Source organism: Mustela erminea, chromosome 17 (genome assembly GCF_009829155.1).
Source record: "Mustela erminea isolate mMusErm1 chromosome 17, mMusErm1.Pri, whole genome shotgun sequence".
Taxonomy (NCBI): domain Eukaryota; kingdom Metazoa; phylum Chordata; class Mammalia; order Carnivora; family Mustelidae; genus Mustela; species Mustela erminea.
This window is the reverse complement of record NC_045630.1, coordinates 21,789,844-21,807,146: the sequence shown is the minus strand read 5'-3', so window position 1 is coordinate 21,807,146 and position 17,303 is coordinate 21,789,844. Positions and strand designations below refer to the sequence as shown.

Below are 17,303 nucleotides of genomic sequence, written 5' to 3'. Positions count from 1 at the left end.
TCCTGTAAATCTTGGGTTTTGTTCTGGGATGCAATAATTGAAAATAGTTTGATTCTCTTGAGTGTTACTTTTTATGATTTATTAGGTAGGCCCAAAGCAGCGCTCAGTCTATAACTAATTATTCTCTACTGTTAAGCTGAGACCTTCCTGAATACTCGTCCCAGTGTCCAATGAATTGTGTGTTTTCAGTCTGGCTGCTGGTAACGGGCATTATTCCTAACTCGCTATGAGCACCAGACACTCTTCACTCTAGTCCCTTTGGGTGATTCTTAACCCTGTCTAGGATAATTTCACATGTATACACTGATGACTATTTTGCTGACTATTCAAGAGGGATCCACTGCAAATGTCCAGGGTACTCTACCAGTGCAGCTCTCTGTAGAAGTCTGTCTGAGGAATTTGATCTAATTTATTCTTCCTGTACTCTCAGTTACATGTCCTCAATTCAAGGAGTCTGCTGGCCCCTGCCTTATTTCCCTGATTTCCCTGTGTTAAAGCCTGGACCTTCCTAAGTCAGGAAGCTAGGGAATTTGTGGGGCTTACTGCTTTGTTTCCTGTCTCAGGTATCACACAATTTTTTTTTTCCAGTTATTTCAGATTTGGTTTATATTATTCTATCTGGGCCAGAGTTTAAAGTATTATAAAAAGATAATGTGAACCACTGATTACTTAAGAACCTAAAGATAGTATTTGCAGGATTAATGTATTTTTCTTTTTAGGTTCAACTTTTAGATACAAAGAGACAGCTAGATACTGAGACAAATCTTCATCTTAACACAAAAGAATTATTAAAAAATGCTCAAAAGGAAATTGCTACATTGAAACAACATCTCGGTAATATGGAAGTACAGCTTGCTTCTCAGTCCTCACAGAGAACTGGTAAAGGTAAATCAATAATTAAGTAGGCTGATAGTAAATTACTTTTTTCCTTTTTTTTTTTTTTTTAAGGATTTTATTTATTTGAGAGAGAACAAGCTAGAGAGAGAGGGAGGGAGTACCAGCAGGAGAGAGGGGCAGACGGAGAGGGAGAAGCAGACTGGTGAACAGGGAGCGTCACTCAGGGCTTGATCCCAGGACTCTGGGATTAGGACCTGAGCCAGAGGCATCCCAGTAAAGTACTTTTTTAGGCTGATAACATACCTTGTAAATAGCCTATTTTTTGTGGATAGTAGCAAAAGAGAAAAAAAAAACCTTTTATTCTCATATAGTAAAGCTTAGTTTTAGGCTTAAATTAGTAAATTTGCAGACTTACAAGATTCAGAATAGTTCTATATGGCACCTGACCAAGGTATGCTCTAGTTTTCCAGTTGTTGAAACCATTTATTGATAGTTTTTTTTTTTTTTTTAAGATTTTATTTATTTATTTATTTGACAGAGAGAGAGAGAGATCACAAGTAGACGGAGAGGCAGGCAGAGAGAGAGAGAGATAGAGGGAAGCAGGCTCCCTGCTAAGCAGAGATCCCGATGCAGGACTCGATCCCAGGACCCTGAGATCATGACCTGAGCTGAAGGCAGTGGCTTAACCTACTGAGCCACCCAGGCGCCCCCATTTATTGATACTTTAAAAATGTTTCCTCTTGAGGAGAGTTAATACTTAAATTCTTCATTCTCCCTTGTTAAAACCATAATAAGGCTCATTTACAGAAATAATTGATTTGTTTGGTCTCTTTTAGAGTAGTATTCATAATCATTGTTCATTGATAGTCTTAGTTTAAAGATTTGTTTCATTAGCTTACTCTTATCTTTATGAATACACAATTTCAAATGCAAAGCCTTTAGTCCAGGTAATCTTAAAAGAAGATATGATATATATGTGTTTGTCTATGTATATATATGTACATAATATATAAAGATATAGTGGATATATAGTTTTTCAATAGTCAGTAGTGCTTTCTTATAGATAATATGATAAGCAAACATCCTTTTCAGTCTGCAATTTCTTCCTTTCCCATGGATTTTAGAATGAAAATTGGACTGAATGATTTAAGTGTTTAGTGTTTTAGAGTAAGCAGTGTTTGAATAATAAATTAAAAACCTGGTAGTATCTTCAAGTATCTCAGTTTAGTGCAAATATTAGTATTCTTCTCATTTAAATATCTTTTTAATATTTGTAATAGCAGATTTCAAATATTTGATATTTTGAAGAAGAAATCACAATATCCTGGCAAAATACTTGTTTTCATTTTGGTATTTAGCATAGGTTGAAATACACTTTTAAAATAAATCCTTCCTCATTTGAGCCTTAATCCTAATTTCACTAATCTTAGACAAAAGTTATCTCTAATGTCATTTAAAATGTTAATTGTAAGAAAGCTCTTAAATCTTTTAGGTCAGCCTACCAGCAAAGAAGATGTGGATGATCTTCTGAGTCAGCTAAGGCAGGCGGAAGAGCAGGTGAATGATTTGAAGGAGAGACTCAAAACAAGTACTAGTAATGTGGAACAGTATCGTGCAATGGTTACTAGTTTAGAAGAATCTCTTAACAAGGAAAAACAGGTATATACAATTTTTAAATTCATTTTGAATGCACTTAACATTTTGTAAATTAGGAGCTTGTTGTGGGTAAGCACTGTAGTAAATGTGAGTTCAAGTGACATCATTGTGTTTACCTCTTACACCTTAAAAGTACTTATGTCTAATAAGCCAGATAAAACAAAACAAAACCCACAAAATTCATAAAACAAAGAAGAGTATAATTGCTGTAAGAAAGGTTCAGATCAGATGTTAGTGTGAATGGGAAGGAAGTGGTCTCCTGCATGACTTCACAAGAGAGACGGCATTTGTTCACAGCATTGACAGTATCATTTGGATATTCAAAGGTAGAAGACTATTCCATATAGTAGGAACCCTCAGCCAAGTAAAAAGACTTCAGATGAGAACAGGTTGGCTAACATATTGACTCTGTGAAGTGAAACAAAGAGAAATAGAATTCTAAATATACCAAGTACCAAGTTGGAAAGGTTTTGAACATCATATTAAATTGTATTCTGTTAGATTATTAAGAGCTCTTGATTTCTTTCAACACGTTATAATCAGAATTTGTTTTAGTTAGCTTAATGTGTAGTAGATTGGAGGATAGAGTTTATTTCAGTGGCTATTGTAGTGGTCTAGAGTCACAGTTTTAAAAGATTCTTTGGTGCTTAGCATCATGAAAATCAAGATATGTGGGGAAGAAAACCTTTCAGTGGTAGAATGGACAGATTTGGCGGCAAGTGGATATGAGGATTGAGAGAGAAATGGGGAAATGGAAATTTCACTTCAAAAGAAAAATGACCAGTAGCCTAGTTAAGTGGTAACTTAAGATTTTAAATGCTGTTTTTAAATTCTTTGTTCAGCATTGATGATTTTTTTTTTTAATACAAGGCAAATGTTAATTTTTAGTACTTCTCAAACTTAGTTTAGACTTAGAGAAACTCTAATTTTAAATACATATAATTTTTGTATCCTATTATTTGGGTGTTGCTAAAGGTGACAGAAGAAGTACGTAAGAATATTGAAGTTCGTTTAAAAGAGTCAGCTGAGTTTCAGACACAGTTGGAAAAGAAGTTGATGGAAGTAGAGAAGGAAAAGCAGGAACTTCAGGATGACAAGAGAAAAGCCATAGAGAGCATGGAACAACAGGTAAATTGGTTTATTAACCATATCAGTCCTTTGTGTGTGTAAGGATTTGAATAGCTCATTAGTATCATCTCAGCAGATACTGATTAAACACATTTAATAATAGTTTCATGCATTACTCTGCTCTTTAGGTCTGTATGTGTTTTCTTTTAAGAATTTTAGACTGCTTTATGGTAGTAGGTATCAATGCTGCTTTTTAGAAGCCTCTGTCCAAGCATTGGTATTTTAGTGAATATAGACTTGTAAAGTTTGTGCAGATAATATCAAGTTACCTTGTAAATTTAATAAGAACTCCCTTTGGACTAGTTTGATATTTTAAATCTGTCTTTACTATAAAATAAGTTTGTAGTTAACTCTGGTTTTAATGTTCTCCTGGTTTAGTTATCAGAGTTAAAGAAAACACTCAACAGCGTTCAGAGTGAAGTACAAGAAGCTCTTCAGAGAGCTGGCACAGCTTTGAATAATGAGCAGCAAGCCAGACGTGACTGTCAGGAACAGGTAAGTGCTGATTTGGAGCCAGTTATTGATAAATGAGATTTGATCCGAGGGAACGGTTCTTGGAGTATATTAATACATCTTGGGGATGGGCGAACCTCAGAGAAATGCAAAGTTATTTACACTGTTGTGGAATTTGGGTGAAGATCAGCTGAAAAGTGAAGGCTAAAAGTAAATAGTGCAGGAATCGCAAATCAGTCTTCACAAATGGGGAAAAAATATAAAAATACGAGTGAGAATAAAACTGAGATAGAATGGGAAAGGAAGACAAGTAAGGAGATTAATAATGTTTTCATTTTTAAGTTGGGTAGTATATGAATAACCATTCATTTCATGACAGATTTTTTGGGGGGGTGCAAAATGGTGGTTGTCACATTTATTGCTTACTTGTATATAGTGTGTTTGTGTGTGTGTGTGTGTACGTACGAAGATTAATTTAAAAATTGAATATAGAGGAATGTACTTCAAAGTAATTAGACGAAAATGAATTATTCTTGATTTATTGCCAAATGTAATAATGTTGGAAATTAAAATGAATGTATCCATAATTCAATATTAAAATAAATTATTATTTCCCTTTGTTGACTTTTAATTTGTATGCATGTGTGCATGTGTATTTTTACATATCTGAGTTATACTTAGCCTTTATTTCATAAAACCTCCTCCAGATTGCTACATAGTCTTCATAAGTTTCGTTTTGAACAGTTCTTTAATATTTCTTCTTTGTTTTTGTGGTAAAGGTTCTTTTTCTCCAATTTTTAAAAAAATTCCAGTAGGTTAACATACAGTGTAATACTATTTTCAGGTGTAGAATTTAGGGGTTTATCACTTATATACAACACCCAGTGTTCCTCACAAGTTCCTTCCTTTATTCCCATCACCTATTTAACCTATCCCCCCACCCACCTTCCCTTCAGTAACCCTCAGTTCTCTATAGTTAAGAGTCTGTTTCTTGGTTTGCCTTTTTTTTTTTTTCCCCCATGTTCTGTTGTTTTTTTTCCTTAAATTCCACACATGAGTGAGATCATATGGTATATGTCCTTCTCTGACCTGTTTCTTTTAGCACAATACTGTCCAGAATGTTGCGAATAGCAAGATTTCATTATTTTTTATGACTGAGTAATATTCCATTATATATATACCATATCTTCTTTATCCTTTCATCAGTCAGTGAACATTTGGGCTCTTTCCATAATACTGGTATTATTGATAATGTTGCTATAAACACTGGGGTGCAAGTGTCCCTTCAAATCAGTATTTTTTTTATCTTTTGGATAAATAACTAGTAGTGCAATTTGCTGGATTGTAGGGCAGTTCTATTTTTAACTTTTTGAGGAACTTCCATACTGTTTTCCAGAGTGGCTACACCAGTTTGTATTCCTGCCAGTAATGTAAGAGTGATCCTCTTTCTCCACATCTTTGCCAACATCTGTTGTTTCGTGTATTGTTCGTTTTAGCCATTCTGACAAGTGTGAGGTGATATCTTCGTTGTAATTTTGATTTTATTTCCCTAACAATGAGAGTGATATTGGGAATCTTTTCATGTGTCTGTTAACCATCTGTATGTCTTGGAAAAATGTCTGTTCATTATGTCATAAGCCTATTTTTAACTGGATCGTTTGTTTTTGGGGTATTGGATTTGACATGTTCTTTACGTATTTTAGATACTAATCTTTATCAGATATGTCATTTGCAAATACCTTCTCCTGTTCCATAGGTTGACTTTTAGTTTAGTTTCTTTTGCTGTGCCGAAGCTTATTTTGATAAAGTCCCAAAAGTTTATTTTTGCTTTTGTTTCTATTGTCTTAGGAGACCTATCTAATAAGAAGTTGGGACAGCCAGTGCCAGAAAGGGTACTGCCTTTGTTCTCCTTGAGGATTTTGATGGTTCCTGTCTCACATTTAGGTCTTTAATCCATTTTGAGTATATTTGTGTATGGTGTAAGAAAGTGGTCTAGTTGCATTCTTCTGCTGCTTCTGCTTGTGGCCGTCCAGTTTTCCCAACATCATTTTTTGAAGGGTCTTTTTCCATAGGATGTTCTTTCTTAGTTGTGGGTTCATTCCTCTGTTCTCTGTTCTGTTCTCTTATGTGTCTGTTTTTTGTTCCATTATCATCCTGTCTTAGTGACTACAACTTTGCAGTACAGCTTGAAATCTGGAATTGTAATGCCTCCAGCTTTGCTTTTCTTTTTTCAAGGTTGCTTTGGTTATTCAGGGTCTTTTGTGGCTCCATACACATTTTAGGATTCGTTGGTCTAGGTCTCTGAAAAATGATGGTATTTTGATAGAGAGTTCATTAAATGTGTACACTCCTTTGGGTAGGATAGACATTTTAACAATACTTATTCTTCCAATCCATGAGCATGAAATGTCTTTCTTTTTCTTTGTGTTATCTTTAATTTCTTTCATCAGTGTTACATAGTTTTCAGAGTACAGATCGTTTATCTCTTTGGTTAGATTTATTCCTAGGTGTCTTATGGTCTTTGGTGCAATTGTAAATGGGATTGATCTCCTTGATTTCTCTTTCTGAGGCTTTATTATTGTATAAAAATGCAGTGGATTTCTGTATGTTGATTTTGTGTCCTGTGACTTTACTGAATTCATGTATCAGTTCTAGCAATTTTTTGATAGAGTTTATCATGTCATCTGAGGATAGTGAAATTTTGACTTCTTCCTTGACTCTTTGGATGCTTTCTCTTTCTTTTTGTTGTATGATTGCTGAGACTAGACTTCAGTACTGTGTTAAATAACAGTGGTGAGAGTGGACATCCTTGTGTTGTTCCTGACCATAGAGGAAAAGCTGTCAGGTTTTCCTATTGAGGGTGATATTAGCTGTGGGTTTTTCATATATGGCCTTTATTATATTGAGGTATGTTCCTTCTATCCCTACTGTGTTGAGGGATTTGTTGTTCCTTCTATCCCTACTTTTATGAATAGATGTCATACTTTGTCAGATGCTTTTTTCACATCTATTGAGAGGTTCATATGGTTCTTAACCCTTTTTTGTTAATGTGGTGTATCATTTTGATTGATTTGCAAATACTGAACCACCACTGCCACCCAGGAATAAATCCCACTTGATTGTGGTGAATGGTTCTTTTAATGTACTGTTGGATTCAATTTGCTGTTACTTTGTTGAGAATTTTTACATCAGTGTTCATCAGTGGTGTTGGCTTATAATTCTCCTTTTTAGTGGGGTCTTTGTCTGGTTTTGGATTCAGGATAATGCTGGCCTCATAGAATGAATTTGGGTGTTTTACTTCCATTTCTATATTTTTGGTATTTGGTATTCTATTTTTTGGTACATAGGTATTAAGTCTTCTTCAAATGTGTGATAGAATTCCCCTGGAAGCCATCTGGCTAGACTTTTTTGTTTGGAGATTTTTGATTACTGATTCAATTTCTTTGGTGGTTAATGGGTCTGTTCAACTTTTCTATTTCTTCCTGTTTCACTTTGGGTAGTTTATATGTGTCTAGGAATGCATCCATTCCTTCCATATTGCCTAATTTCTTGGCATGTAATTTTTCATAATATTCTCTTACAGTTTGTATTTCTGTGGTGTTGGTTGTGATATCTCTCATTCATGATTTTATTTATTTAGGTCCTTTCTCTTTTCTTTTTGACAGGTCTGGCTAAGGATTTATTAATTTTATTAATCTTTTAAAGAATTACTTCTTGATTTCATTGATCTGTCCTACTGGGGTTTTTTATTTGTTTCTATGTGATTTATTTCTGCTCCAATCTTAATTATTTCCTTGTTTCTGCTGGCTTTAGGTTTCATTTGTTGTTCTTTTTCTAGATCATTTAGGTTTAGGGTTAGGTTGCATATATGAGATTTTTCTTGCTTCTTGAGGTAAGCCAGTATTTTTATTATATACTTCCTTCTTAGGACCACTTTTGCTGCCTCCCAAAGGTTTTAGACCATCGTATTTTCATTTTCACTTGTTCCCATGTATTTTTAAATTTCTTTAATTTCCTGGTTGATCCACTCATTCTTTAGTAGTATACTCTTTAACCTCCATGTATTTGTGGCCTTTCCACATTTTTTCTAGGGGTTAACTTCAAGTTTCCTAGTGTTGTGGTGGGAAAATATGCATGGTATGTATGATCTCAGTCTATTTGTATTTGTCTAGGCCTGACTTGTGACTTAGCATGTGATAAGATTCTATTCTGTAGAATGTCCCATGTGCACTCAAAAAGAATGTGTATTCTGCTGCTTTAGGATGAAATGTTCTGAGTATATCTGTTAAGTCCATCTGGTCCAGTGTTTCATTTCAAAGCCATTGTTTCCTTATTGATTTTCTGCTTCGATGATCTGTCCATTGATGTAAGTGGGGTGTTAAAGTTCCCTACGATTATTGTATTATTATCAGTGAGTTCCTTTATGATTGTTACTGTTTTATTTATTTGGGTGCTCCCATGTTGGGGGCATAAATATTTACAATTATTTCCTTTTGGATATTATGATATAGTGCCCATCTTCGTCTCGTTATAGTCTTTGGTTAAAAATCTATTTTCTCTGTTACAAGTTTGGCTTTCTTTTGACTTCATTTACATGATAAATGTTTCTCTATCCCTTCCCTTAATCTGTAGGTGTCTTTAGGTCTAAAATGGGTCTCTTGTAAACAGTATATATTTCATTAAATAGATGCAGTGTAACTTCTACTTATTCTCCTATTTGGTACATTTAGGTTGTCTTTTGTTATCATAAATAATATAGTGTACATCGTTTCAGAAAATATTGACTAGGCTTATGAGTTTTTAATCTTGTATCAATGGAGGAATAATTTCTTACAGGCTAAAATAGCTGTGGAAGCTCAGAATAAGTATGAGAGAGAATTGATGCTACATGCTGCTGATGTTGAAGCTCTGCAAGCTGCCAAGGAGCAGGTTTCCAAAATGGCATCAGTCCGTCAGCATTTGGAAGAAACAACCCAGAAAGCAGAATCACAGTTATTGGAGTGTAAAGCGTCTTGGGAGGAAAGAGAGAGAATGTTAAAGGTATTACTGTAGTCATGATAGAATATTCTGGAGAATTTAAAGGTTTGGGGTTTTTAAATGTACACTGGAAAGTCTGCTATTATAATAGACTGTTGTTTACAGGATGAAGTTGCCAAGTGTATGTCTCGCTGTGAAGATCTAGAGAAACAAAACAGATTACTTCATGATCAGATTGAAAAATTAAGTGACAAGGTTGTTGCCTCTGTGAAAGAAGGTGTACAAGGTCCCTTGAATGTATCTCTCAGTGAGGAAGGAAAATCTCAAGAACAAATTTTAGAAATTCTGAGGTAAATCCGATGCTTCATCTCTGTGGTATATCAACAACTGTGTAATGCAACTATAAATGTGTATATTAGGGAAGTGGGGGTTATGAGCTATTTACTTATAAAGCCCATTCCATCCCTTAGTGATCATTTTTGACGTTTAGACATATGCCAAATTAAAGAAATGATTAAGTTAAATCTGATAGTAAGAAGTTGAGTGGATTCTTTGAAAAACTAAATGCCTTTTGAGTAATTTTAGATGCACATTTGTAAAGCCACTGTTTATAATTTTAAAATGCCTCATTATTAAAAGATGTAAAAATAGTTATTAAAGTCAGTGGTTTTTGTCATGTTAAAAATTAAGTTTTGAAATGCTGTGTTGTTGGCATTTTTTTTTTATTCAAATAAAATCTTACATGTTCTTACAGATTTATACGACGAGAAAAAGAAATTGCTGAAACCAGGTTTGAGGTGGCTCAGGTTGAGAGTCTGCGTTATCGACAAAGAGTTGAACTTTTAGAAAGAGAGCTGCAGGAACTGCAGGATAGTCTAAATGCTGAAAGAGAGAAAGTCCAGGTATGTATCCTAAACTTTAAGAGAGCAGTTGTTAAGTCGAAAGAGAGCTAATTTTTTATTTCTTAGGATATAAAATTTAATTTGAAATAAGCGCTTTTCCTAAACTCATAAACTATTTAAAACATTGTAACAGTGATACTGCATAATGATAAAAGACTAGTGGCAATCAGACTACATGGTTTTAAATTCTAGCTTCATACTATTAGATGTGTGTCTTAGGTATATTAATTTCCCTGCTCTTAAATTTCCTCATCTGTAATATTGGAATGATAATAATATTAAGGATTAACTGAGTTAAAGTATACGAAGCATTTAGAAATGTGTCCGGTGCATAGTGAGTACTTAATAAATTTCAGTTATCTTTATTATTATGTTGTCACGTATATGTCTGAGTAGTTATCCTTGGATAGGGTTGTAGATAGAAATTGCTACAGAATACTTCTTCCTTAGCAAGGGAGTAAAAAGTAGTCAAAGCTATCAACGAGGAAGGGTTGTGAATGGATGGTCATAGCACAAGCTCAGCTCCTTAACCTACACTACTGCCCAAAAGCTTATAATTGCAGTGCCCTCATTCTGCGGATATGCAGTAATACAACTTAACATCTGGAAGGAAGGAAATTAAGACCTAGAATCATTTCTCTTCTTTTAACTGATTGAGAGTTATAATGGCTCTTGGAATGGCTGCTAGAGAAAAAGTGTTGAAACCCAGGGGAAAGTGAGTAGATTTATGGGATTTATGTTTTCATACAGAAATGAAAAGCTTCAGAATTACATCTTGAGGAAACAATCCAATTCAAACATCTCATCATGGAAGTAAACAGACCCTCCAATTCTGTGACATTAACATTTGGAGGGAAAAGAGCAGAATCAGGGTTTTTAAAAAGATTGCATATTCACTTAATTTTCCTTCAGGCAAATATTAGGAAACACCCAACTGACAAAGTTAGGAGAAAACCAACACCTACACAAAATCCGAAAAGGCGAAAAGTAACACGTTATATCAAATAGTACTGAAGCAAGGGGCGTCTGGCGGTTCAGTCAGTTAAGTGACCAACTCTCGATTTCAGCTCAGGTCACAATCTCAGGGTCCTGGGATCAAGCCCCATGTCAGACTCATCAGAGAGTCAGTCTCTTGCTCTCTCTCCACCCCATCCTTTTTCTGCCCCTCCCCCCACTTGTACATGCATCCTCCTTCTCTCTCTCTCTCAAATAAATAAATAAACAATTTTTTTAAAAAATAGGATGGCAATGCTGAGCCATAACTTTTTTGTTAACATATACTTTTTTTAATTACATTAAAAGCAGGCATGTCGATGAAAAGGCTGCTTAGGCAATTCTGTTACATTAACTTTATTTACAGGATGTTAAGCCATTAGAACTAAGGTTTCCCCTGAGAAAAAGATTAATGGAAACATCAGTTGCTTTTCGGACTTGATAGTTGCTGCTTTAAAAGCTGGTCTTAAACATTAAATTAAAAAAGAAAAAAAAAAAACCTTAGAATGCAATGGCTTTTATTTTAGTATGCATTCTCATCTAAACATTTACTGGTCTTGAACAGAAAAAGTAGCAATTTGCCAAGAAATCAGGCCCACCAATTTTAGGCATCTGCCATGCACACTGAGTTCTTTCTTAATCCCTGCTGAGGACCATGAGAAGCAGCAGCACCAAAACCAAAGTATGCACCGAATTCAAGGTTCTTTTTGTTTTAGTTGTCAGATTCCAAACTAGACTCAAATGGATTACGGGGATGACCAAATGAGAACTCTGTTAAAAAACTTCTTCAATTTTTAAAAGCAAAAGCAAATATAGTTCATTCAGAGGACACATGTGCGCTTATAGGTTTCTTCTGTGGCTTTTCTCCAAGTTTAACCACCAAGAACTTTGAGAGCTAGCCGGTCTGAGAACCCCCAATGACTATTCTTTTCACTTCATCAAAACCTGAGCTAAAGAACCAAATCAGCCAACGATGACCCCAGAGGGCGTCAGGGCTAAGGACCCAGGATTTATTCCAAGGCTGGCGGAGAGGGAGTAAATGTTGTTCTAAAACTAAACACGGGAAGTCAGAGACTTTCCAACCTTATCTGATGGCTTCTGTCCAAAGCAAGGAAGTGTCGTGGAAAGTGGAGTGGTGATGGTACTCAAAGGCACTGGAGGAGGAAGGAAAATCAGCACCCCTCAATTAAGGTGGGAGAAAAGATACAGGCAAAGCCCTGAATTCCTCACCAAAGGCCAATTTCAGAGGAGAGAGAGGGGATTACAATCTGTGCTTTGGCCAAGGGTGGTAGTGGGAAGTGAAGAAAGGACAGTGGCATTAGGGGGTAGGCATTAGTTCAGACCTAAAAAAAGAAATTGGGTGTATCTGGAGCACCCCCACAGCCTGTGACCCGAAACCCCTTACACCTACTCTAGCAAGCCGCCCCAAGCTGTTGTAGGGAAAGAGAGAGAGGCAGGGAAGTAGTAGAAGGAAGGGGGGACAAGGCAAGAGACCCTAGGCCACATAATCAGCAGCATGGTGGTTGTGAGATGTGTCTGTTCACAGTTGAGTTAGATGTGTCCCACTGGTTATGATGGGAATCAATTTAAATATACTTTCCTGATCCCAGAAGTTGGACTTTATGGATAGTGGTTACATTTGACAGGATTATTTCTTACAGCATAGCATATATTTCAAATGGACAAAAAATTCGTATTATTTACAGTATCTCAAGATAAATTTGCCCTTGAATGGGAGCTTCCTTTCTAGTACTTTGAGGTCTACAAGGTGTTTCTGGAAAATGTACTCCTATGGAAAACTGCTCCAGTTGAATGGGGAGGAGGGCCCGTGGTTTCTCTTTTTGATTGGTTGCTGTAACTTCGTCCTTTGGCCTGAGTCATAGCTTTAAAAATGCTGAGGGAATAAAGTAATGTGTAAACGATAGATAATTATACCCAGTGAGAACAGACAAGAAGTTCCTCACAATTGAACAGATATCCAGGAAAGTTGCTTACAACCAAAGTGATGAAACAACCAAATGAAATGAAGAATTTCTGAACAAGGCGGGGAAGGGACTGAGGACAAAGAACATCATTTTAAAACTATTAATAAATTCAGTATACCAAGAAAAAGAATAGATAAGGGAAGGTCAATAGAGATCTGGACTGATATTTTTACCCAGTGTTAGTACTGATTATTTGTTGGTGGGATTTATATCTTTTCACTTAAATCGCTGTAATTTCTTGGATCTGTTTAAACTCTGTCATTAGCTTGCATCACAGAAAAAGAAACATGGGAAACTTTCAGAAATTTCCATTTTAAAAGCTGACATTTAAATCCTTTTTACTTTTTGTAGGGAAGATTAGAAGTGGTAGGAAAAGATAGGTCTTCACCAAATGTTGGATGTTGCTGTACACATGTGTTTGAAATCTTTAGGTGACTGCAAAAACAATGGCCCAGCATGAGGAACTGATGAAGAAAACTGAAACAATGAATGTAGTGATGGAGACCAATAAGATGTTAAGAGAAGAGAAGGAGAGGCTGGAACAGGATTTACAGCAGATGCAAGCAAAGGTTTGGAGCTTACTAATCAAGAACAAAGTCATTTTTAATAATATTAGAGTTTTGGGGCGCCTGGGTGGCTCAGTGGGTTAAAGCCTCTGCCTTCAGCTCAGGTCATGTTCTCAGGGTCCTGGGATTGAGTCCCGCGTTGGGCTCTCTGCTTGGTGGGGAGCCTGCTTCCCCCGCTCTCTCTGCCTGCCTCTCTGTCTACTTGTGGTCTCTGTCAAATAAATAAATGAAAATCTTAAAAAAAAATTTAAAAAATAATATTAGAGTTTTTACATGAGTTGTTAAAAAAAAATACTGGCCCTGTTTTCAGGTAAGGAAACTGGAGTTAGATATTTTACCCTTACAAGAAGCAAATGCCGAGCTGAGTGAGAAAAGCGGTATGTTGCAAGCAGAGAAGAAGTTACTAGAAGAAGATGTCAAACGTTGGAAAGCACGGAACCAGGTAAATGCAGTTAAACATGGAAATGTTGATTAGTGAAAGGGAAGGTTTTTTTTAGGAAATGGCTAATTTCCTTAAATTCCAAATTTGTGTTTTTCCTTTATTTCTAAAATATTTTTGTGCATAATAAAATGGATTTGTCTAGTTTATTGAAGCACTTTAAAAAGATTTGTTCACAGGAAATGTTAGAAACTTCAGCTCTGAATTAAAACAAAAGGTTGGAAATCTGCCTTGCCAGATACTAGTTATGTGATTTGTGAGAGCTCCTTAATCTTTCTGAACCTGTTTTTCTCATTTGTAAATATGAAAATATAATGCTACTTTTCATTTTACAAAAAACTTAGTAAATGTAAAGTAGTCACCTGGCACCTCAAAAATGGGCTAGAGGGGCACCTGGGTAGCTCAGTCTTCAAGCGGCTGCCTTCGTCTCAGATCATGATCCCAGCGTCCTGGGATTGAGCCCCACATCAGGCTCCCTGCTCAGTGGGAAGCTTGCTTCTCCCTCTCCCACTCGCCCTGCTTGTGTTCCCTCTCTCACTGTGTCTCTGTCAAATAAATAAAATTGTTTTTAAAAAAAATTTAAAAAGGGAAAGAAAATGGTCTAGAATAGTGACTATTATTATCTGTATAGAATTGTCAAATTTTAGAGCCCATTTATTCCTATTTTTGTCACACAAGCAATCTGAAGAATCAAGAAAGGAGGGTTATCGTCCCAAATCTAGATATATTTCTTAAATTTTACTGCTCTATTTCCTAGCTAATGGAATCACTTATATTTAGGATTATCTTCATATTTTTTGTTTCGATTATAATGATTGATAGACATTTTTTTCTTATAAATGTCACTTTAGTGATAATAGATATTTAATATTAAAAGCTTATAATTTTTCTGGATGCCTTTATTTGGCTCCTTTGTAACTGTTTTGAAATATTTGTTTGCAGTTGTGAAAAAATAATGCATAATGACATTTACTTTATTTCCCTTTCCCATTTTGGCTAGGCTTTTTAGCTAAACAAACCAAAGTTTCAATCTTATTTTGTAGTTTGGTGCTTGATCACCATGTATAGAAGGCATCTTATGTAAACATAGCTAGATAATGGTGTTGTTTTATTAGCACATTAATTTTATAGCACATTAGTTTCATAAAACCTATAAAACCATATTATGCATTTTTGCTACTCCAGCATCTAGTAAGTCAACAGAAAGACCCAGATACAGAAGAATATCGGAAGCTCCTTTCTGAAAAGGAAGTTCATACTAAGCGTATTCAACAGTTGACTGAAGAAATTGGGAGACTTAAAGCTGAAATAGCAAGGTAAATGGAAAGAAGCCTTAAACTGTGTATTATTATATGAATTCTTAAGCAAGTTTATTTCTACTCTTTATATATTGACTCTCCAAGTGCATCCTGAGTTTAGAAAAAATGAAACTTGGTAGAGCCCTTACATGTGGCTTTCCCTTTTTCACTAATGAAGCCAAGCAAACCAAAATTTAATTTTATGTCTTTATATATGATTTTTTTAAAAAATCTGTACCTTTGATTCTAAATTGTTTCTAAATAGAGTAACTTCTGCAAGTAGATTTTTCTTCTTTTGGTTACTGTATATTTATGAGTATTTGGAAGTGTGTAATAACATAAGTTTTTAGAAATTTTTTTTTAATGGTGGCATCTGGGTGGCTCAGTTAGTTAAGTGTCTGCCTTTGACTCAGGTCATGATCTCAGGGTCCTGGGATCAAGGTCCTCATCAGGCTTCCTACTCAGCCAGGAGTCTGCTTCCCCTCTGCCCTTTGTCCCTGCTCGCTCGTTCTCCCAAATAAATATAATCTTTAAAAAATAAATATAATCTTAAAAAAAAAGTTTCTTTAAATGAACTTACAGTGAACTATTTATTGTCCTTTAAAAGTTATGAAATTCAGGAGCACCTGGGTGGCTAAGTCGGTTAAGCATCTGACTCTTGATTTCAGCTCAGGTCATGGTTCCAGGGTCCTGAGATTGAGTCCTACATTGGGCTCCATGCTCAGCCAGGAGTCTGCTTGCTTTAAAAAATCAAGTTAAGGAATTTAATATTAAAATTGATGTTTCTGGTTTACCTTTTTAAAGTTTTTATGTCATTTTTTTATGTCATTCCCTACTTCTGTAAAGCTTGACAACTTATGAATTTTTCTCATCTATATTCTCTTTTCTTTTTTTATAACAGTCTGGCATTTTGAGTAGGAAAGATAATACTTAATTTCAGAGATGAGGAAACTAAGATTCAAAAACATACCCGAGGTCACAATTAGTTGTTAAACCCACACTCTTAATTCAGGTCATCTGCCCTCAAATTCAGTTTATGATGAATACGGGGTTGGCAGACTATAACCTAAATGCCTGTTTTTGCATAGCCTGTAAGCTAAGAAAGATTTTCACATTTTTAAGTTGAAAGAAAGGAGGAACATGTGATAAAGACTGCAAAGCCTGACTTACTTTCTCAACACCCAATATGGTAGAAAGAGTATAGATTTGATAACAGGGAGAAGTAGATTAAAATCTGTGTACTAACATTTGATTACTGTGTAAAGTTGTGCATGTTAATTAGCCACTGGTAGCTCAGGTTTTCTCTTATTTAAAGTGGGCATGTATGCCTTTACAGTAAGGGAATAAAACCTTCCTAAAGGACCACAAATTCATCATTTAATGAATTATCTTTTGGAGTGTGTGTGTGTTTTAGTATTTTAAAATACCAAACATTTTAAAGCATATAGTAATATAAATGAAAGGATTTTAAAATTTGAAAAAAGTCTCCTATGTTTATCTTTCTCCTTTACCCCATTTTTTTTCTTTGTTAAGATCGAATGCATCTTTGACCAACAACCAGAACTTAATCCAGAGTCTAAAGGAAGACTTAAATAAAGTAAGAAGTGAAAAGGAAACCATACAAAAGGACTTAGATGCCAAAATAATTGATATCCAAGAAAAAGTCAAAACTATTACTCAGGTCAAGAAGATTGGGCGTAGATACAAGACTCAATATGAAGAACTTAAAGCACAACAGGACAAGGTATTTTGAAGTAATTTTCTCTCTCCCTCTCTCTCTATATATGTATATATATGAATATATATATATATGTAATTTTTGGCATACACAGTTTTGGCTTATATACTTTACACACATATATAATGATTCCTGAAAGTCTTATTTCTTTATTATTTTTATTATTGGTCTTTAGATTGTGAACATGAGTTTAAGTTTATATTGATATCTTTATTTGGTTTTAAGATTTGCCCTTTAATATGCCTGTTATAGGCATATTACACTGTAAGTTCATAAAGAAATTTTAGTAAATTCTAGGTATTTTTAGTTCAGTTTTCCAGTCTTTAATATT

The 17,303-nt window shown here is 35.1% G+C and overlaps 1 protein-coding gene across 3 annotated transcripts in view; it reads left to right on the top strand.

Annotated features, from left to right (window-relative positions):
- Window positions 1–17,303, top strand: part of TPR (translocated promoter region, nuclear basket protein) — a 65,430-nt gene that overhangs the window by 21,207 nt on the left and 26,920 nt on the right. For all 3 annotated transcript variants that reach the window (XM_032319111.1, XM_032319110.1, XM_032319112.1), the window contains exons 21-31: window positions 720–885; window positions 2,330–2,496; window positions 3,469–3,621; window positions 4,000–4,116; window positions 8,911–9,114; window positions 9,217–9,401; window positions 9,806–9,953; window positions 13,363–13,500; window positions 13,808–13,939; window positions 15,122–15,252; window positions 16,768–16,978. In XM_032319111.1, the coding sequence (XP_032175002.1) occupies window positions 720–885; window positions 2,330–2,496; window positions 3,469–3,621; window positions 4,000–4,116; window positions 8,911–9,114; window positions 9,217–9,401; window positions 9,806–9,953; window positions 13,363–13,500; window positions 13,808–13,939; window positions 15,122–15,252; window positions 16,768–16,978 (1,752 nt within the window). The remainder of the gene's footprint in view (window positions 1–719; window positions 886–2,329; window positions 2,497–3,468; window positions 3,622–3,999; window positions 4,117–8,910; window positions 9,115–9,216; window positions 9,402–9,805; window positions 9,954–13,362; window positions 13,501–13,807; window positions 13,940–15,121; window positions 15,253–16,767; window positions 16,979–17,303) is intronic.